Source organism: Manis javanica, chromosome 1 (assembly GCF_040802235.1).
Source record: "Manis javanica isolate MJ-LG chromosome 1, MJ_LKY, whole genome shotgun sequence".
In the NCBI taxonomy this organism is placed as follows: domain Eukaryota; kingdom Metazoa; phylum Chordata; class Mammalia; order Pholidota; family Manidae; genus Manis; species Manis javanica.
In genome coordinates, this window is record NC_133156.1 from 189,925,180 (window position 1) to 189,946,748 (window position 21,569).

Below are 21,569 nucleotides of genomic sequence, written 5' to 3' on the forward strand. Positions count from 1 at the left end.
CCGCGGAAAAGAAGGTTGTCTGCTGCCAATATTCAAGACATGGATCGTTTTTTTGTCGTTTTGTTTTCTTTTCCTTTTTGGCTCAGCACTGAGAGTATTACAGAGCCATCCTTTCCCGCCTCCCGACCCTCTTCCCCTCCCCCTAATCTTTCTAGTGCAGGCAATTAGGGTGAAGAAATCAGTGCCAGGCTCCTGCCTCTGAAGAGAAAGGAATTGCTTTGGGAATTGAGTGCTGACACCAGTCTCTGTCCTGGATGGCAAGAGGGGATGTGGGGTCAAAGCGCCTGGGGGAAGAGGCCGGGCTGACTAGGAGGGGAGGACACTCCCTAAGAGAATGTTTCTGACGACTCCTTTTGCTGCATCCTCCCGCCCTATCCTTTGACCTCCAGTTTCACACAGGTCATTAACACGCGGGTTATTAACACGGGAATTTCCCTCTTTTGGGTCCCCTGAGACCAGGACTTGGGGCTGGAATCAGGAGAGCAACACTGACAAGCCGTTCAGTAATTTGCATTTATTTTAGGGAAATAATGTAGATAAAGGGGGAGGAAGGGAACTGCCTTACATTTCAACAAGTAATTTGTGATCTTCACATCGGACAAAGCAAATTTACAAATTACTTTCCCACCTACTGGACAAAACGGCCAAAGCCAAAATTGATACACAGGCGAGGGCTTTCCGCAGATTTCGGAGAATGAAGGTGCACTAAAAACTCACTAGACAAAACGGGATTGTTTAAAGCGAGAGAAACCGACAGAAGATTTGTAACCAGGGTTTAGGGCCTGGGTTTGTCCGTTTGTTTTTCCATAATGACGTTTTTTTTTTGTTTGTTTGTTTTTGGTCTCTAAACCTGAACGGCAACCCTGTGCTTAGACCTGGTGAAGGGCTCAGTCCTGCGCCCCCGCCTAGCCTAGCCCCTCCCCTGTACCCTAACCTGGTTGTTTCCTGCACACTCGCGGGCCCTCCCACTCCTCCGAGCCCAGCTTCCAGTAATCAAAAGGTCCTCTTTAATAAATACACAAGAGAGAGAAGGTGTGAGAGGGTAGGCTTTGCAACAACAGAAAAAGTAAAAGCGCCATCGATGGAGAAAGCGAGAAAGGGGGACTGAGGGAAAATATTTTTTGCTTTTGTTTTATATATATATGTATGTTTGTGTGTGTGTTTGTGTGTACGTATATATATGTATATATATATGCTGTATGTATCTTAAAGTTCTATTTCCTGGGCTCTAAGATGACATATGCTCAGTTCAACCAACAGCAACTTAAAAGTTTAAGTGGTCCCTGGAACGGGCCTGGCTATGTACAACATTCCCGCCGCCGAGGCGGAAGCTAGAGCCAGTTCTACGCAGGGCGGGGCTGTGCGCGAGAGCGTAGGGGCGCTCTGCTCCCTGGGGCATTGCCCCAGCTCGTCCGGCTCGGGAGGAGGGAACGCCGGGAAGCTCTGGCCTGCAGGCGGGGATCTGGGCCAAGGGCAGCTGAAGGGGCAGCAATGTGCACGCGAGAAATACTTAGTGGCTATTTTGATTTGGAGTAGAGTGTGGTGCACGCCAATGGGCAGACACATGCCAGTTAGTGACTCCAGTCTCCAGAAAGAATAAATAAAAGTGTAGTGCCCAAACAACAAGTCAGAGCGAAAAGCCTCCGAAGACTCCAAGTGTATAACTGTCCAGAAAGACTGGAAGAGGCTGACTTAGGAGTTTGTTAGGGCTTGAGGAGGGGAGCACACAGCTCGCCTACCGAACTTGTGCGCCAAGCCAAAGCACCGATCCCCCTCATCCAAGGGGTGGGCGGGTGTGCACATCTCCCAAGCAAATGGCACGAAGATGAGGGTGGCAGTGCAGGCAAAGGGCATCTTTTGGGGGCATGAGAATTCAAGTCTGGAGAAGCCGAGGCAAAGGCGGGTGGTGCAGCAGCAGGACGGGACTGCGGAGGACGCAGGTAGTGCGTTTCTCCTCTTCCACTCCTGGGCTCATAAGACCTGGAACCGCCATGAAGCTTGGTCCTTATAGTCCAGACAGTCGGGCGAATTGAAGTTGAGTTTCCAAGCGGAGGAAGCTGCGGCGGCACCAGGCTCCTTGTAATCCAAACAGTCGGCAGAGTTGAAGGCAAGCCCGGAGCCGCCGTAGCCCTGGTGGTGGTGGTGGTGATGGTGATGGTGGTGTCCTGAGGACTGGCTCAATGGATGGTGCGCGTGAGGATGGTGGTGGTGGTGGCCCGCCATGGAGGAGGGTGCCATGGGGCTGAGCTGGTGCGGGTGATGGTGCGAATGCATGGGCGCTAGGTAGGAGCTGCAGTCCACGCCGCCGAAGTAGGAGGAGGAGGGCGCGGGGTAGCCCTGGCCGTAGCTGCTGCCCTGGCCGTAGGACATGGGGTACGAGGCTGCCGCTGACGCAGCGCCCGCGGCTACCGAGCGCTGCATACACGATGCGCTACTAGGGGCGGCCAGCGGCTCAGGCACCGATACCGACGCGGGTGCTGAGCCTGGCGAGATAGAGGCCGGACTCCAGATGGACGAGGTGGCCGGCGTACTCAGCGACGACGGGACCGCCGCGGCCGAGTTCCCTCCCAGGCCCGCAGCCGCCGGGTTGGCGGAGGCGCCGGACGCCGAACTGGAGGACGAGGCGGAGCTGGACACAGCGGGCGGCGTGAACTGGCCGCTGCTTTCCGAGCCCGAGCTCTCCCGCACCGGGGACGGCTTCTTCTTGGCTGGGCGGCTCTTGGTGCCGCTCCCGCTCTGCTGCTGCTGGCGGCACTTGGCACGGCGGTTCTTGAACCAGACCTGCAGCGGGCCGGGTGGGGGACAGCGTGTCAGAGGCACAAGGGGGAGTTGCTCGTCTTCCGCCCTCTAGACCCACCACCGGGCCTGGATTTCCATCCCTCTCCTACACAGGCCTTCGCCCCTCCCCATCTCCAGCGGCGCCAGACCCTACCCCAGCGCCCCCAGCTCCTCCACCCTCCCCCGTCCTTCTGCTCAAAGATCCTCCTCTGGCAAAGTCGGGATGTGCACCTCCCCACCCCAGCGCGACTCTGCCCTGGGACTGCACAGTTGCGTTTGTCCAGTAGAAGTTCAGCCGTCTCTAAAATGCTGCTCTTGGCCGCTTCCCAACAGCCCCGCGTATGTTTGGAGGCCCTGTCTTCTGTGAACACATCTCAGGAAACAGCGGAGAGGCACAGCGCTGGCCGCGGGGGGTGGATAGTGACCAATCTAAGGCCGGAGCCGGTCTTCCCTGAAGGCCCAGTGCTGGCCAGGGTGATAATTTGGGTGGGAACAGAGGCAGTACTCTGGGGGACTAAGGAAGGAAGCCCAGACAGAATTTCGTTCGGCTTCTTGGTTTCTAACTGGGAATCCAGTCTTAAGGTTCTCACTTTTGGAGGGCCCCGATACATGGCATGGCATTCCTGGTTTTTTTCCTCCAGCCTCCGGGGAAAAGAGGCAAGATAAAAGGCCTTTGGGGAGAGTTCTGAGTTATAATACCAACAGTATTTTCGGGACCCCTTCATCGCAAAAATAGAAACAGCAAAATCAGTAGCCGGATTTTGCGTTCGGCATCCTCTCCCTGCAAAGAAAACGTCTGATCAAACTGGCGCCACCCGTGGAGCGCACGCCCAGGCAGGGCCCTGGGGTCAGACACGCTCCACTCTTCCATTTCCAGAATGCCGGGGATGCAGGGCACGAGCGGAGGAAGAATTCAGCACCCGGAAGGAAACTGCGAAGTCCTGGGGCAGCCGAAAAACCAGGGGCAAGTGTCAGGCCCTCAGGGGACTTGACTTAACAGGAGCCTCGCTTGTCCTCCCACAATCCTATAAAGGGCTCTCATTACCTAAAGCGCCTCGGGGCCAAGGGCCCCAGAATACAGGGCTTTAAGGTAGTTCCTTTAACTTTGCCCCTCTTCCAGGTCCCCGCCCAGCGCTAGGGGGAGTCTGAGAGAAGCTGCCCAGTCTGTACGCCCGCCCCCACTCCAGACCATCCTCCGGAGGCTCTCTCGGACAAGCCCCGGAACCCCTACCCTGACTCTTGAGCCCCAGGCGCGCGCACCTGGACTCTGGACTCTGGCAGATTGATCTTGAGCGCCACCTCCTCGCGCATGAAGATGTCAGGGTAGCGAGTCTTGGCGAAGAGCGCCTCCAGCACGTCCAGCTGCGAGCGCGTGAAGGTGGTGCGCTCCCGCCGCTGCTTCCGCGGGGTAGCTGAGGGGACACGCGGGGGCACCTCGGGTCAGCGGTGGCCACTCGAACCCGCTCTAGAGGACGCAGACAGGCCACTGGCAGGCCCTGAGCCAGGCCTTTACACAAGAAAGCCAAGCTCGGAGCAGAAGAAACTCCCCCGGGAAGGCAAGCATGAGTGGCCACAGGTGGGAGAAAGAGCATGCGTGCGATTGGGAGCTAGTGTCTCCTAGGCTCCAGGGCTGCCCCCTTCCTTGCCTCTCAAAGGTTGAGAAAGGAAGAGAAAATATACAATCTCCCTTCTTTAACCACCCCCCACTGCACCTCCCTGATCCTCCACAATACACTCTCTTGCTGGAGGGTGGGGAAAGGATGCATAGAAAACACTTTCGGAAGAAATAAATGGGGGTTAAAGAGTGGGAGCTAGAAAAGCCAGAGTTCGGCTCAAGCCCTCCACTCCACATCAGCAGTTCAAAAGTTGGTGCAGGCTACTAGTCTAGAGGACATTTTAATTAGGGAAGGAGAATCCCCCTTCCTCAGTTCAATGAATCTCTTTGCATAAGGGTCGGCTCTTCCTATCAGGGCCTAGCGAATATCCAGATTTCTCGTTCAGTGTTGGGGAAAAAGGAATAGATTCATACACAGCCCATAAAAGCCACCCGTGGTAAATTAATCCGTGGGCAAATGTGTCCTGTGCTGGCGGTGGCGCAGGTTGCCGGTGGGGAGCGGCCACGTTGCACGTTTCTGCTGCCCTGGCTCACCTTACCTGCCCAGGACTCACGCAGCGTGCTCTGCACTGCAAGCACACTAAGCAACCTGTTCCAGAGGCCTGCTCATCTACAATTCCTGGGCTCAAACCCGAGGAGATGGAAGTTCCCAAGATTTGTCGAGGCTGGGGCAGGACTGGTGCTCACCCGGATATCCCACGGAGGGGTGCAGAAGGTCCATGGCGGGTCCGGCCAGGCCCAGCCCGTTCATGCCGTAAGGGGGTTGTTTGAGGTAAGACATCATGCTAACAGCCGGGTGGAGGCGTCCCGAAGGATCCAGGGGGCCGGGGCCAGGCGCAGTGCGGGGCTCCCACCGCGCAGTCCTTCAAGCTCTATTGCGTCTGGGGGCTTGGCCTACAGAAAGAGTAGACATACGGAGATGATCATTCAGAGCCATCCCGGCTTCCTGGTCTCGGAGGTTAGGACCCACGGAATGGAGGGAGGATGGGGTGGAGGGGGACAGGGAACACACGCCATTGAACTGCTCAGGGCGGTCAACTCAGCTCTACAAAGACCTTACCCCAAAGACCTCAGCTTCTTTGAAAAGGTTGTCATCGCCTCTTTTTGGGCTTGGAATGGGTCAAAGACACTCGTAGGGCATCGCTAGGAATGGAGAGAGGTTAAAAGCAGAGCCAACCCGGGGAGGTCAGAGCCTGAAGCAAGGAGTGTGCAAGGTCTCACGTCTAGGCAAAATTCTGGTCTGGTGGAAAGCAGCCTCATACTACACAAGCAAACGTTTACTAGGCTCCCTGGCGTCAGGCTGCCCATCGCATGAGAGGTTCTTTCGTTTTGTTTCAAATGTTTTAAAAGGCGGACGTGAGGGAGAAACTTCAGAGAACCCACTGGGGCACTGCAGAGGGCTAGCAGAACCTGGGCCTCTCCTGGACGCATTGCCCACTTAGGGTACTTTCCTTCAAAGGTCCCCGCGACTGGATCCAGGCTCCAAAGTCCACAGCCACCCCTCCAGGTGACCTCTCTGTGCCCAGCCGCTGAAGGATTGGTCACTCGGAATCCCAGCAACCACAGTTCCTGGCCCAGCTCCCCCAGAGGCGGCCTGGAGGCACAGAAGGAGCCACTGTGGATGTGGCTGTTCTAAGACATGGTCTGTGATCATAGGCACCTCTCTACAGACCTCTCTACAGCCGCAGGCCCTTCTTTGCCAGCGCAAGTCTGTCCTTTTCTCCGCCGGGTCCTGGCCGCGGACAATATGGTCCCAGTGGGAGCTGAAAGGTGACCGGCCTGTAGCCCCAGAAAGTCTCGCGGATTTGGGAAGCCTGAGTACGGTAGGTCCCGCGCGCTCTGCTAATCGTACTGGCTGAACCCGCGGCCGCAGAACCCCATCCAAACTAGAGAACTAGGCCTCGGCGGCACAGCTTGCACTGACCCGGGCCAGAAGATCGAGAAGCCTTGCTTTCCCAGTTGCCCCGAATCTGAGGCGCTGTTCTCAGGATCAGGAAGTGGCGCTGGAGGAGTGGGACTGGGCCCCAGAGGACCTGTCGCTTCACCCGCCTTCGCGGGAACTCAAAAACAGGCCTGGGAGCGGGCTACGGAGTTCAGGGAGAGAAGTGTAGCTAAGGAAGCTCCAAGATTCTATTCTCCGGGACCCCAGGCCTGGGCTGGAGGAACCGAGTTTGCAGGGAAGAAGACGAAAGGGAAACAGCCAGAGCTCTTGGGCGAAGGGGGAATGAGACTCAACCCTCGGCGACATTGCTTAGGCTGCAGTGCGAGTTTTCAAAGACTTTTCTTCGAACTTAGCACTTAAGCACGATTGCTTCGGAGGAGGCGGGGGAGGGGGAGAGAGGCCGGAGCAGAGCTCTTGGGTCCTCCGCGCACCAAGAGCGGAGTCAGGCCTCTCCCTAGTCCGGCCTATCTGCCGGGGACCTGGAAATCGGGGACCCGTTTGAGGAGGGGAAGACAAGAGCCACTGACGCTCCCAGTCCCGGGCGGCCCCGCGGCTTTCTCCTTACCTGCCCTCAGCTGCCGGGGCCGCTCACCATCTACCTCGCGCCCTCACACAGACCTGCCGAGCAGCCAACCTGTAAAACAAGCGGCACAGGATTACCCGCCAGGCTGAGCGGTTGGTCTGGGACCCTCGGATTTCTTTCTTTCCCCAACTTCCCTCTTACCCTTCTCTTTCTTTTCAGTGGCTTTGTGAGTGTCCCTCCAGGTTTCACTTTATTGCACAGACACTTTGTTTGCAAAGCTCTACACGTTCCTCGGACACAATCTCGCCCAGGACCGCGCCGAGGGGCCGCAAGGGGGAGGTTGGGAGGTGAGGGGGCAGAGTTGGGAGGCGGCTCGCGGCTGCCGGTGCCCTCTAGGTACAAAGTGGAGGCGGTGGGGCCTGGGGAAGCCCTGCAGAAGAACTTCGCAAACTAAATAAATCAAGCGATTTACCTTGTCGGAGTGGCTTGTCTTGCCGAGTTGTTTAGGTGATTGGAAATGTAGCCTGATGAAGATTGATCACCTTTCTACTGCCCTCCCCGGGTATGTGAACGCGAGGTGAGTGCGTAACGGAGCTAGGCTGCCAATCCCGGGCCCGGCGCGGGCTGAGTGACAGGGAGCCGGGCAATGGCAGCACGAGCCGGGGGTTACCTCCGCGCGCCCCCGCCCTCCCCCGCCCCCTGCACCCCGCCCTCCCGCCCGCCTGCCCCGCCCCGGTCGCGCGCTAACTCTGGGGCTTGCCAGGCAAACGCGGTGCAGAGCGAGGTGAGGAAGGCGAGCGCTGCGCCGGAGCCCGGGCCGCGGATGGGGACGCCGGTCCCGAGGCCGTCCCGGGGTCCCCGCCCCGTCCTCGCCTTTTGGCGCCCGGGAGGGAGTGGCAGAGAGAGAGGCGAGGCGCTGGAGAACCGGTTCCCTAGTTCTCCCCTGGGCCACCCGGCTCGGAGGCCTGGCTGTGGGCGCGAGGACGCCGGAGCCGCCGGCTGGAGGAGAACGGGCCCCCGGTCCCTCTCCCGGCGCCGCGAGCCCCAGCGTTCTTCCAACACCGCGCCACCACCTGCAGACTGACGCCGCCGGCAGCTCGTGCTGGCACAGGCTACTCGGCCGAGCCGAGCAGCTCCGGGGGCGTCGATCCCGCCTCGGCGCCTCAGGACTCTTCGCGCCCGGGAACATCACCGCAGGGAGGCACCGCCACTTACCTGCTCCTCGACGTCTTCTGGGGTTCCCAGTACCCACGGAGAGTGTTTGCAAATCTTAAATGCTTCTTCTGAAATGCTGGAGCCCAGTGTTCCCTCCCCCTTACACACACTACTTCTGAATGGAAAGATTTTGATGAGAAACTCTTTCACACTGTGTCTGTCTCTTACCTGGTCTCCTTCTACAGGGACGGTCTGAGGGGAAACAAGGCCACAGACCTCAACCCTCAGTTTCTTGCCCACTTGCCGCAGGAGCCTCCGTAAGGTGATTTCCCCGGATTGTTAGGACTGGCGAAACCCATTTCCCAGCCGAACAAATTTCGCAAACCTGTCTACCTGGGTGGACTTTTCAAAGTGCAAAAAAAGTTTTTGCCGCATCCCTGAGCACGGCGATTCTTTTAAATGGCACCTCCTCCTATTAGGCAGGACTTCACTCCCTTTCGAGGAATTCCTACCCCTCTCTTTAATCCCCCCTCCCCTCCCCTCTACTCCTAACAGGAAGAGTGAAAAGTTTGAACAGGGATAAGTGTGAGGGTGATTCCCGGAGCCGACAGGCGCATTGCGGTGGGGAGCACCGGCGCAGCCCGGGCTGCGAGGTCGGGCCCGGAGAGCCAACCCGGCTCTGGGCGAGGAGGAGGAGCAGAAAGAAGGGGGAGTCCGTTGAGTGAAAAGGGGCCGCAGCCGCCGCTCATCAAAGTGCTCCCCTCCCCCAAGCGACACTTTCCTTTGCAGTCCGAATAAAATACGGTAACAGAATATGATGGAGGGCACACTGTTTCCTTAACTGCTTGTCAAAGGACCCGGGAGATCTTCTTAGGACCTTTAATAAGGCTTTGGTCGGTTCTTTTGTTGATCTCTCAAAATCAACTCCTTCTAATTGAAGTTGGAGCTGAAAGCGAGCTAATGTTCAAAGAAAGTGGCCGCCAGACCAACGAAATTACATTTTTTTTTTTTTGACGATGAGGGAACATCTAATCAAAGAGGTAAAGGAGGAGGGTGGGGTGGGGAGTCTGAAGGAGAAAAGGAGGTTTTACAAGATCCTTCTCTAGTTCACAAAAGTCAGCGACACGGGCGCTTCTCTCCAGAACAAAGACACTGCGGCCCATTCACAAAAGGGAGAAAGAGAGAGACAGAGAGAGAGGGAGAGAGACAGAGAGAAACAATAACTGGAAGAGAGAAAAGGAAAAACAGAAAGGAAAAGCTTTAACAGGAAAAGAAACTGCGCACCGCGCAGCGCCGACCCGGGCGGAGACACACCTCAGGCTCGCACAAGCCCCCGCAGGGAGTAGCAAGCGAGGCCCGCGGCTCGGAGCCCCAGAGACGGGTGTAGACGTTTAAAGAAAGAAATTAAATACACCCCGCCTTCATTTCTGGCAAAAAGGCGCAGGCCGGAGCACACTAGTTTGTGCATGAGACTTTGCGGGAGTCGGGCTGTGGGGGCGCTTCTGCAGAGTCGGCCTCCCTAGCCAGGCGCTGCCCTAGCGGGGCCTGCGCACTCTGTGCCTGGGCCAGCCCTCTGGTGCCAGGGTGCGTGCCCTTGTAGTAGTTCCTCAACCACTCGCACTCCTGCTTCCTCCCGGCCCTGTTTGGCCCGCAGCTGCATCGCCCGGTCCAGGTCCGGCGCGGTGCGGTGGTGCGGCTGTGCGCGCTGGAATGTACTCAGGCGGTCCCCAGGGCCAGCCTCTCGGGAGTCCGGAGCTCTCAGTTCCAGATGCTGCCACCGTCTCGGGGAAGTTGGGAGGTATCAAGTAGCACTATTCCCCCCACCCTTCCGCCCCCAATGAGAGTATTTATCTAATCCCAAATTGCAGGAGAATTTCCTTAATGCTCAACCCATAAATCCCGGGATTAAGAGTAGAAAAAGACAGGGGAGAGGGAGGAGAAGAGAGAGAGATGAAAGTTTCTTCTGCGCGGTGTAAAGGATTCAGGCGGCCGTCGTTAGGCAGACGTCCAGGTGGGAGACTCTGGGCCAGACGCCGCTACTGTTCCAGCAACGGCCGCAGCGCGGGGAGGGCAAGAGGGGGCATCGCCGGGGGAGGGCTTGTCCACTCTGCTTGAGGCCCGGGGGCCGGGAAGGGGGCATGGGAGTTGGGCCCCGGGACCCAGATCCAGCATCCAGGTGACCTCGAGGCCAGGCCAGACTCTGAAGGACACTTGGGACAGAGGGAGGGGTTTGGCTGAGGGGCCGTAGGATCCTGGCCAGGGGCGGAAGTTCTGCACCGGCCCAAGGGCTGTGCCCAAGCTAGTCCGCTGCCAACACTCCTTCCCCGCGGCCAACTCCGGGCCCACAGCTTCTTTTCCCGCAGCGCGGGCTTTCGGGTTCCGGACCTCTCGGTACTCTGGGCTCGCGCCTGCGCTCAGGAGGCAGCCTCTGGGAACCATGAGACAAAATCGGGATGCGGCGTCCTCGCAGCGGGCCTGACCCCGCTAGTTCCGGGAGTCCGCGCTCCGCCGCCGCTGCGGGGCGTGCGGGCGCCGCAGCGCAGCCCAAATGGAAAGCCCTCGGGGCTCCGGACTGGGGCAAGACGGACAGCAAATCCTCTAGAGATGGCTTGTCGGTCAGCAGGCCAGGAGCAGCTTTGGGGAGCCGACTCTGCGAGGCTCCTCGGGAGTAAGGGTTTCCCGAATCCAGCGTAAAATGGGGTGGGTGACGCTGGCCACTTAGGCGTCAGGCGGTTTCGGGCTGGCGATTTCTGTCCGCCGGCTTCCCTGGGGTTAGAGCAGCCTCTGAGAGCTTTCCCTAGAGAGCGGCAGCGAGCTCTGCTCTCCTGCTCAATAAAGAGGGCAAATACCCGATTTCATTTAGTTCCGATAACTTTTCAGTAACTTAAAAACCTCATGAAGAAATTGTACCGTATCAAGTTATTTGAAGGCAGCTGCATACTTTTCAAACGTCATTTATGCTTGTGTATGTATGTGTAAATATTTGTGTGTATATATATGTATGTGCGATTTAGGCTAAGTATAAATGATAGTGGACTTTGCTGTCTCCAGACTTGTTGAACTAGCTTTCTTTGTTTTGGACACCTCTGTAGACGAGCAATGGAAACTACCATAAAATCGCGGTTTTTTCTATAGCCGAAAACTTGTTCAAAGTTCCCTTTCCCTCATCGTATACCCAGACACCTGCACACACTTATGCAACTCCACCCCAAACCCTCCTCCATTCTCTTCAGCATCTACAGACTTGCCGGTTATCAGAAGACAAAATTCTTCTTCATAAGAGTGCAAAATTATAATAGAAAATAACGTGCAAAACTCATTGAGACATTAGCATTTTTTTCAGTGCTGTGGAATCACAAATTTCCCTAAAATTTTAATAGGATGGCCCTTTACAAAATATAATATAGTTGACATTGCTTAAGGAAATATAACTAATTGCTTTTCAATTCACATTTGGACGTCAGCAGGGCCCTTTTGAGATGGTGTAAAGTTTTTCAACTCCAAATACAGCCCAGTATCGTGCCCTGAATTCAAGAGGACCACATCTTCCTCATGAAAAGTCTGGTGGATACACAAACTTCTGAAACCAGTGTCAAGTTTTCATTGCAAGGAAGTAGCAGCAGTGTTTAAGGTAAGAAAGTTTCTGCTTTTATTGAAAATTTATATATGATTCAGTATTGTAATAAATAAACATAACCATTTTCACACACAAAAATGACAGTTCTATGCTGTAGAAGAAAATATTAATTGATGGAAGTACTCATAGTGGCAAGACCGACTTTTATCAATACAGAATAAATATTAAAAGCATTCATGAGCCAACGTGGAGACCTAACAAAATGTAGGAACCAAGCTAGATGTAACAAATAATTATCCAGAGAAAAAGATGGCGCATCCTCAGATGATAAGACTGTCTTTGTAAACTGATGCATGTCAATTAGCCCCATCCTCACAGCTCACCTTCAAATCACAGGACTTGTCTCAGGCTATGTTAAAGGGCTATCCTCTGAGGAAAGCAGAGGAGAGGAACTCTATTATCCTTACAGTGAAATGCAAAACAACTGCAGAAAATCCCACTGGTAAATAGAACACAGTTTAATAAGTAGATGGAATATGCTCTAACTATAAAATTTAGGTAACAGAGTCAGTGTTACATATGGCAGGACTGGATGAAAATCATTCATGACATTTTTCTCACCCTCTCTCACCCCCCTCCCACCATTATGCTATTAACAAAAATGTTTTCGGATTTTCTTCCCATCGAAAAATGGGTGAAAATAATAAGGGAAGTTTTTCTTTTCCTTCTTCTTTTAAGTATCTTGAATACTCCCAACACCAATCACTCACAAGGTGTCTGTGCAAATTTAATTCGCATGATTTCAAGGAAATGATTAACACACACACACACACACACACAAATCCTTAAAGCTACTTCGGAATTCTGGAAATGAGGGAGGAAGAGGGGTGGTGGTGGTGGTGGTAAATAAGTACAATCCAGGCAAACAAAATGTCAAAAGTTTTAAATCAGTGAGTCTGACTTTTTCCAGCCTAGGGACCCAACATTAAAATGTTGGGAAAGATCTGGTCCAGCTGCTACTGAAGAACACATTTTTCTTCTTTCTTAGCCATCTTGCCTTTGTTTTGCTCCAGAGTTCGCTCCAAATGCTCATCTTCTTCTTCGGCCCTGGAAGTCACACAGGAAAAACAATTATTTTCCTTCGTGGAGGGCAGAGCAGCACTCCCGTCTCACCCCGCGTTCGGAGGCCAGCGGGGCCAGTGGGAGGCTGCCCGCCCAGGACCTCTGCTCTGAACTTTCCACAAACTTCTCCGCCCCTCAGCACACAGTAGAGCCTCGACCCCGACCCCACCGCCCACTCACTGCTTCTCCTGCGCGTCCAGGTCTCTGACGAGCGCGTCGCGCTTGTTCACTAGGGCCACAAGCTCATCCAGCAGGAGTTGCTCACGTCGTTTCTGGGCCTCGGTCTTCTGCCAGTCTGCGGAGGACGGGAGGCTCGTTACCCACCCGCAGAGCCAACGCACACAGGCTCCCGCCCTCCTTGGCCCTCCTTTTCTAGTTTCCTTGTATTCCTCTGCACACCGTATTATAGAGCCACTAGCTAGTGTTTTATGGGGAGTTTGGACGTCGTGGTGAAGATTTCACCCGCCAAACCCAACTCCCTAAATATTTCCTACAGAGGGAGACAGCTACGGCTGGGCTGGAACCTGAAAAACAGACCAGGTGTGAGCCGCGGCCAGCCGGAGGTGCGCACCTGATTTCAGCCAAAAAGGGGAGGGAGAGGTGGAGGCCCAGAGGCCGTCGGCCTCAGGGTTGGGGTTGGGGTTGGGGGTAAATGAGGGGGTGGGAAGAAAAGATGGGAGAAAAAAATCCTTCTGAAAAGGCTAGAGAATCTGCCTGGGAACCTACCCTCCTCCCCCACCCTCGTGCTCACCCCATACAGCCCATTCTTCGCTAATTTCCTCTTCGCTCTATTTTAGCAGTTGGATGTATCTCACACTGGGCGCCATATGCTTCACAATAACTTTAAAAGTAGTGAATCGGCTAATTAGCATTTTTCTTTGAAGTAAAAAATAAATTTGCTCTGCAATATTACACTGCAGCTCTCGATCTCATCACAGCCAGTTTTCTTTTGGAGAGGTTTGCTGGGTGGTTTCAAATCAAAGCACTTTTGCAGAGGAAAAACTACACACTTCTTTTTGAAACCCCATGTTAAAGGTTGGAAAATCCGATGGGCAGTTCTCTTTCCATGGGTAGGGGCAGCTTTTTGAAGGTTTAGGTCTCAATAATATATTTCTTAATCTTTGCTGGTCTGATACTTTCCTTAAGATGAACAGCAGTTTCGTTTAATAAAAACAGGACCATATCGAACATTTAAAGCACTTTTGAAACCAAAGCCAACTGCTCTCTGGCCAGACTGTAAGGGCTTGTAACTGTCAATCAAACTCCAGTCTACCCCGCCTCCCTCATTAGGAAGGTAAACAATGAAAAGAAGAAGTAGATGAGGCAGATAGCAGAACAAATGAGGGCCTAGAGGGAAACAGGACACCAGCTTTAAAAACAAAACAAAACAAAACAAAACAAAAAAACCCATGGCCACTAACTCATGCAGCCCCCTCCCCCAGCAAATGCACTTTCCAAAAAACAGAGGAGTGCAATCCTTTCGGGTTTCTCTCTTCTCTCTCCATTGCCCTGGGCAATCATGTTAAAACTCACATGGCTGGTGCTTATTCAGATAAACCTAACAATGCACACCGCTGGTTACCATGTGAATCTTCACAAACCACACAAGAATGCGCTGGTTCAAATCCCCCCCGACCCCCTCCAAAGCAAAATTTATTCAAGACAGCAAACTGCTCAGCAGCTTTATGAAAGCAAATGGTGCTAGAGGGAATTCTATCTTGTATTTACAAATTAAAAATTAGATGCATCATCATGCAATAAAGGTTAGAATAGCAGCAAAAAGCTAAAATAGCTTATTCAATTTTTATCATTATTCCTTTCATTATAAGCTCAAATACATACATATGCATATATGAAACATACCATAAGCATCTGCATTTGATATAAAACACCAGACAAATACATTAAATAGCTGTTCACATTACATTTGTATAAAAAAAGGAATTTATTCCATAGCATTAGCATGGAGCAGAGTACATAAAATATTACGATGTAAAGTTTTTTTTCTGAATGTTAGATTTTTAAAAATAATAATGAAACAGCAAAATTGAAGAAAAGCCATATCTATCACAATTTTATTCTCTGGATTTAAATGCAACTGAGGTCGAGAATGCTGAGCAATTTTCTTATCTGCTTCTTCTTCTCAATCAGTCTTATTCTACACAGCAGATAAATTAATACACATTCCAGGTTGGAAAGATCTTTAAGGTCATCCAGTTTAATTTCAGGTAACTGTAGTTGTAGAAATACTAACTTTGAGAAAAACCTGCTAAATCAGTAAAAGATTTGTAACTAAATTTCATAATAATTAAGATTACCAGTTTTGATGAATATTAATTTTTGTGTTTCCAACATCAAGAAATCATTCTGATTATAAGCTTTAATTTATAACTCCTTACTTCTAAAACATTTTGATAAGAGCTTTAGGACTGGGAGATAAATTTTCTCCACCATACACTTAAAAAATATAATTAAATTGAAAACTACAAATTTTTTTAAAACCAAGAAAAAATAAATTTTAATAAGTGTTTTAAATTATTACTTTCCTGCACATGACCAACTTTTAAGGCTTTAATTATAATAATCAGAAATATCAAGATTTCTTTAATTTTTAAAAAATAAGGCTTTAAAAATATGGATGAGAGAAAACCTTTTTTAACCCGTGAAGTATTAAGTAATTTTTAAAGTCTTAACTTTTTCTTAGATCAATAGTGACAGTTCTTGTAAGTGCAAAAAAAACATTTTTAAGCTATGAATATTTAGCTAATTTTCATAATTTCACAGTCAAATCTAACTGACATTAGAATTTAAAATGTTCCAGCATAAATTTATAGGATTTTTCATATTAAATTTGTCATTCCTACATTAAAATCTATCTATAAAATATTAGTCAATTGTACAGAAAATAGCTATGTGCAGTGAGATTTTACACTAGCAAAACTACCTTTACTTTGTATTTATTTGCTTTCTCATGGGGGTAAATCCATACACATATACACATATAACTGAATGCTAATTTGGATGCAAACTATTTTGATGACCTTTTAAAATAAACTTTAATAATACCTTTAAAATTGATCAAGATTCACATCTGCATGTTAAAACCTAAATTGCAAAATTTTTAAATCCCTTTCAAATAACTTCACCTAGACAAATTGTCATGTTTAAGAAACCTTAGTGCAAGTTACATGTTACCTGTTATGCATTTTAAGAAAGGATTACTTACCTATAACACCAGTCACAACTAACTAGATGCACTGACTTCGACTACAATGTGGGATTTCATTAATTTAAAGATTCCCGTGGTATTTTGCTACAAAAGCCATATCCTCTCCTAACAAATAGGATTAAGTTTTGATGCTGCATTTGAGCCAAAGTGTTGAAATAAAGAGATTCTGTTTATGTCCACCTGCCCTGATCTGTTTTGTTAATTTAAAAACTCTTTTTTACATATAGGACCAATTATTCCTTCCCCGATTCAGTTTATTTGCTGAAGTTGATAATTGCCTTGAAAAAAAGGCAAAAGAAATACCTATAAACACTTTAATAGAAAGGACCTAAAGTTCCTGTAGTAAACCTTCAACTTCAGGTTTACACTACAAATAAGCCTGGCACTTTGATGAAAATTAACACTACTTTTATAAAGAGCACATTGGGGGATTGCAGTCAAGTCTTATCTTTAGTTCCAGTCAACTAGCAATCCTGAAAGAGTCTGCATCATCATCAGAGCAGGCCATTTGATAGGATTCTACCGCTGTACCTGATCAATCTGTGGAAGGCTGTGGCTGTGCTGTGTAACAAAGCTAAAATAGATTTACAAATAGGGTTTTAAGGGATAAGCTCCTCCACAGGATTACATATTGATTTTAAATATAAAAAGCTTATCATATAAACCATAACTACAAAAATAGTGAACCTATGCATAAATCCCTTTAGAAGAGCACCCACTTCAAACTCTAAGCCAAGAATAAATCAAGATGTACAAAATCCCAGAGAAGATCCATTTCTTGTGCATAAAATGAACTCACCACTTTCCAAAAGCCGACCCCAATGTGTGCAGAAATGAATTTATCTTTCCTGAGGGGCACTAAATAATCTGGAACAAAAAACTATAGGAAAAGTATCTAAAAGATGTTTGTTAGCTTAAGGGATCCTACAACTTAGCTCAGTAGAGTGAAATTCGTGCTATGAAAAACACCTTAGGGAAAAAAGTAGAGAACAGGCCAAAGTGATTATGGATTCTCAGAAGAATGGATATACTGGATTTTTTTCCTCTCAAACTAAGCTGTTAATATTTCTTTCAATGTGCTATGGTATTAGTATTCTATGCTTTTCTCCTGGTGAATGGTCTCAGCAGATTTATTTGAAAAGATTATAGCTTATTTATTATGGAAACCATCTTATGGCTACTAAGTAGAAGACATGGGAAAGAAAAGAGGAATGAACTTTAAAACAATGGAAAGCAAAACAAATACCAACCAATACTGCCTATTCATGTGTTTTTCTGTGGTGTTTTAACACTTCAAAAGGCTATTAAACTGCATGTGTACATTTTAAGTGTGGGCTCAGAGCACACTGTCTTCATAGAACTGATCATCATGATGGTCAGCACCTTTCTGGGCCAGTCCAGTCCACATACTGCCCAGGCTAATGGGGCAGGCGTCTTTCTAAGAAAGTGTTTATTTGTAATCAGCAGGCTGCTTCTTTCCTCAAGCCTCTTTTTTCCTCAACCAGCAAGACAAACTGGCCGAGAGATTTAAGGCACAATCACATGTACAACACTGACATTAATTAAAAGAAAACAAAAACAAAAACAAAAACAGAACAGAATGTCAAGAAACTAACAATTGTATTAAAGGTGTTTGGAAAAAACACATTATTTTCTTCCCTCTTCTTCAAAAATATGACTTTCTACTAGAATGTAGAAGAACAGACTGATAAAACATTATATTATTTAAGATTGTAGGTCTGGTATATAGGGATAGGACAGCCGATGAAACTGGGCTCTTCTGTCTGTATCATGGCCCTCCTTTTAAGATGGTATTTGGTAATAATACTCATTTGGGGATAGCAGCAGTATCTACCGTAAAAGTCAAGTGTATTGTACTAAGCTGTATTTTAGGGATGATTTAACTCTCACATATGTGAAAGAGTGGGTAAAAAAAAACCAATACTCTGTATTGAATATAATGTATAATGAATCTACAAAGAATTAACTATATAATGAGTTAAACATTATACATACTATCAATACCTACATTTCATATTACACATACATGTATACGCCATATAAATACCATTTGCTATACCTACTTTTCAACTATTTTGCTTTCCAGTCTCTTTTAAAGACTATATACTGTAACTACAAAAAATTCTATCAAGAGGGAAAATATCATTTAGTGTACCTGCGCATTTCGTTTCAATGGCAAATTTCACAGAACGTCTTAAATAACTTTGACAAATTTTATAGTCATTATTAATGGTATAATTTGATACATTTGAATAGTCTCTTGAAGTTAGCTATCCAAAGCCTTTTAAATAAAGTAAATCTGATTTCTAAATAAGGATATATACAAATGCTGTCAGTCACATTTATCAAATGAGATTATGAATATACAAATAATTACAAATAAAGCTTTTATAAATGGGTAAGATAATATTTAGATAAATAGCAAGTATTTTATTTAATAACAGCATTAATTAAAACATTTTTAAAATACGTGGTTTCATTTGACTTTACCTTACAAACTTAAATGTCCAGTTTTTGAACTAATTAGAATTGACTTATTATGGATCAGGTATTCTCAGGTGAAGAAGGAAATTACCATGGACAGTCAATGGGTTAAGAGGTCAATACAGAATAGGAAAATCAATTTGCATTGATTAGACAAAAGGTCCATTTTACAGAGCCCAAATAATTAGCTTTTAAGCAGACATCTTTAAACTACAAGACATTCTCAACTAAGTATAAGGAGAACAGCATTCTAAAATGCCTTAGAATTAAAAAACAAAATTATATATAGCAAATGCCATAGTTAAGATAGCTGATGTTTACTGATATTATAAACACTGCTCAGAATTACTATACAATTCATTTAAAAGCTTTATGAGAAGTGTGAAAGTATTTCACATCTTCCTTTGCCAATCTTTGTCTGAACAGTCACTTAATAGGAGTTGATATCTTAAGAACTCCAGTAAACTGGAGACATTTCAGGGTTGACACCAATTAAATATTAAAGAAAATTTAGAATTTGAATGTGAAAAATCAAAATGATGAATCTTTTCCAAACTTCCCCAGTGGAAACAACTTTAAATTGCACATAATAAAATATAATTAAGTAATTTAACTCCTTATATTTCCCATTTTATGGACATTTAAGTTTACCAACAAATGTTAACTTAATTTTGTGTTTAATAGCCAGTATAATTATTATCTATCTGAATTAGGGTTTATATGACTTAGATTTTATATGACTATTGCCTTCTGACTCTAAGATATTTATTTGCAATTCCTGTAGGTCCCTAGTCAGACCACACCTAATGAGACCATAAGAGTATTATACCGTTCAAGTCTCTTTGACAATTGATACCTTACACACCTCACTTCCACCACAGCATTTCTTACCTTCAATGGCTAGCATTGCCCGCAATTCCCGATTCAGTAGCTCATACCGCCGTTCTAAATCATGTTCTTTTTCCCTAGGCAAGTTGCAAAAGTTCATCAATATGCTAATTACTAAATCATTAAACACTTAAAAGAACCTTTAGGTTACATTGATTTTAGGACTCATAACTGACTTTTCTCTTAAACTTAAAGCTACTCCAAACAAATGATATACAAAACTAAAACCTTCCTCAGGTTGAATATTTACTAGTACTATTGTTTCTCTCCTTCAGTTTGATTGCACAGAGGAATATTTGAATCTGCAGATAAGTAGTCTCATTCCTCAATGCTTCTTGTATTAAGTGCCAGGTGTAAGGCTATTTTGTAAAATATTTTTCATAGTTCATAATACATCCTCTTTTGTCTAGAACTCCATGTAAAGGGAATACAAGAAACATGAAAATACTACCAGTGCAAATTTAGTATAGAGACAATTAAAACCTCAGGAATAGTTAAGTTTTGTGTTCTTCATAACTTTTTTTAACAAAAATTTTTAGGTATGGCAGAAATGACAAAAATAGAGGTTTTCACTAAAATAAAACATGTAAGCTTCCCCCTTATACTTGGCATACTGTAAGAATATTGCTAGTGAGCAAAAAGGAACAAACATTAAGTACTATCGTGAACTAAGTGCTGAAGTCTAAGAATGGCTTCATTTGGTCTAGTCTCCACTTTATTGTAATTCTTGCAAGTATTAAATGGTCACTTCTTTTTAAATCATTAATCTTTTTTCTCCAAATTTAGGGTACATCATCTATAGAATACAAAGATACTTTTGTCCTTATTAAGAATTATTTTAATTTTTAACTTAAAATTTGATGTTAAATAAACTTCAATTTTATTTTTTCTTCAATATAATCCAAACACCCTTTTTGTGCACCCTTTATTTCTTAAATACAATAATTGTTTATGTTCCATGACTTTCTGTATAATAAACATTTTTTCCAGTATCTATCACTCTATTTAAAAATTCTTACTACTCATATGAAAATTCCTTATATCCTATGTTTTATTTTTATATAAAATATACTGTAATCTCTAATAAAAAAATTAAGTCTAATGAATATGAAACCCTAAGAAACAAATTTTAAAATGCCTAAGATTCATCAATGTTGTAGGAAAAGCAAGCATAGTCAGGAGTACTTACAGGAGAGAGAGCTGGTTCATTCTCCTTATTAAGGCATTTTTCTTGTTAACTAACATAAACCATTCCTGCATCATAGCTTCTTCCTCTTCTGTGTTCCTTCCTATAATTCAGAAAGATTTTCTTCTCATTATATGACATTTTACCAGCCAAATAATAGTTTAGCAGAAGTGTTTTTTTAAAAACATGAAACTTACTTTAGTTACCCCAATAGCACAAATTAGATTTTGTTTAAAGTAATATAAGATTAAAATCCAAAGCCTGAAAAAAGAAATCAATATTTAAAAATTCATAAGCCAATTTTCTAAAGCTGGCATTATTCTGTATGTATATTTCAGTCCCCCTAAACATATCTATGGATCTTGCTAAGTACAATAAAAAAAAAAGTGTTCTAAGTTTTAAATCCTCCCCAGAGGCTGACTTATTATTATGAGTAGCTCATAGCGCTGACAGACATGGTCATGATAAAAAAACCCCAAAACATTAAAAAAATCATTATGAGAATTAAAGACTAGCAGGAAGATCAGAAAGTCCAGAGATTTTGTGAAAGCTTCTACTTGTAACAACTTGCTTTTTCTCTTATTCTTCTCCCCAAAAGCAAACTAAAGATAAATGTGTATATCCATTCCGGAACTCATCATCCCTAATGGGGTAAACACTTGAAAATTATTTTAAACACATTGTAAATAAACAAGCTACAAAAAATACCTACAGCTCTCGCTGAAAAAGCACATTATAATGAATATATAATAATGCTTGGTAAGTCAGAAAACATTTGAGCAGAGAGGTCTAAAATTTTAGATTACACATTTTATGAGCACATTTACAATTCACTTTCCCTAATATCCATTCTATCATCTATCTATACCACTATATTGTTCATGTAGCAGCAGGCTACAATATACTCAAGAAAAATATTAATTCCCCACCTTCTTCCTTCCCCTCTCTTCAACTTGAACCTAGTCAAATTTACAATTCTTTGTTTTTTTTTTTTCATTCTTGTTTTTGGTATTTCACCCATGATTAATTTATTGTTTTGCTAGACCATT

General features: G+C 46.5%; 2 protein-coding genes and 1 long non-coding RNA gene across 16 annotated transcripts in view; 1 reads left to right on the forward strand and 2 right to left on the reverse strand.

Annotated features, from left to right (window-relative positions):
* Positions 1 to 473: 473 nt before the first annotated feature.
* On the reverse strand, positions 474 to 7,545 carry OTX1 (orthodenticle homeobox 1). 5 transcript variants are annotated; one of them, XM_036996655.2, is made up of 6 exons: positions 7,331 to 7,545; positions 6,901 to 6,969; positions 5,454 to 5,536; positions 5,081 to 5,287; positions 4,039 to 4,190; positions 474 to 2,781 (listed from the first exon to the last, which is right to left on the reverse strand). In XM_036996655.2, the coding sequence occupies exons 4-6, from the start codon at positions 5,175 to 5,177 to the stop codon at positions 1,972 to 1,974; spliced, it is 1,059 nt and encodes a 352-aa protein (XP_036852550.1). In that variant the 5' UTR covers positions 5,178 to 5,287; positions 5,454 to 5,536; positions 6,901 to 6,969; positions 7,331 to 7,545; the 3' UTR covers positions 474 to 1,971. The 5 variants fall into 5 exon arrangements, with proteins under 5 accessions (XP_036852550.1, XP_036852549.1, XP_017524401.1 ...); XM_036996654.2 differs by lacking the exon at positions 5,454 to 5,536 and adding an exon at positions 7,060 to 7,250; XM_017668912.3 differs by having other exon boundaries at positions 7,060 to 7,545.
* Positions 7,546 to 10,047: 2,502 nt separating this feature from the next.
* LOC140843382 (uncharacterized) lies at positions 10,048 to 13,639 on the forward strand. The gene is made up of 3 exons (XR_012121081.1): positions 10,048 to 10,713; positions 11,481 to 11,644; positions 12,664 to 13,639. It is a non-coding gene; the product is annotated as an uncharacterized lncRNA (long non-coding RNA).
* EHBP1 (EH domain binding protein 1) overlaps positions 11,639 to 21,569 on the reverse strand; it is a 433,785-nt gene continuing 423,854 nt past the window's right edge. For all 10 annotated transcript variants that reach the window (XM_073212603.1, XM_073212598.1, XM_073212633.1 and 7 more), the window contains 4 exons: positions 20,524 to 20,623; positions 19,338 to 19,411; positions 12,893 to 13,007; positions 11,639 to 12,697 (listed from right to left, as the gene is read on the reverse strand). In XM_073212603.1, the coding sequence (XP_073068704.1) occupies positions 12,607 to 12,697; positions 12,893 to 13,007; positions 19,338 to 19,411; positions 20,524 to 20,623 (380 nt within the window). In that variant the 3' untranslated portion in view covers positions 11,639 to 12,606. The remainder of the gene's footprint in view (positions 12,698 to 12,892; positions 13,008 to 19,337; positions 19,412 to 20,523; positions 20,624 to 21,569) is intronic.

Coding starts and splice junctions, on each gene's coding strand:
- OTX1 (XM_017668908.3), bottom strand. CDS start 5,177: ATGATGTCTTACCTCAAACAACCCCCTTACGGCATGAACGGGCTGGGC. Junction 4,191..5,080: donor CCCCTCCGTGGGATATCCGG/GTGAGCACCAGT, acceptor GTGTCCCCTCAG/CTACCCCGCGGAAGCAGCGG. Junction 2,782..4,038: donor TGCCAGAGTCCAGAGTCCAG/GTGCGCGCGCCT, acceptor GGCCCGCTGCAG/GTCTGGTTCAAGAACCGCCG.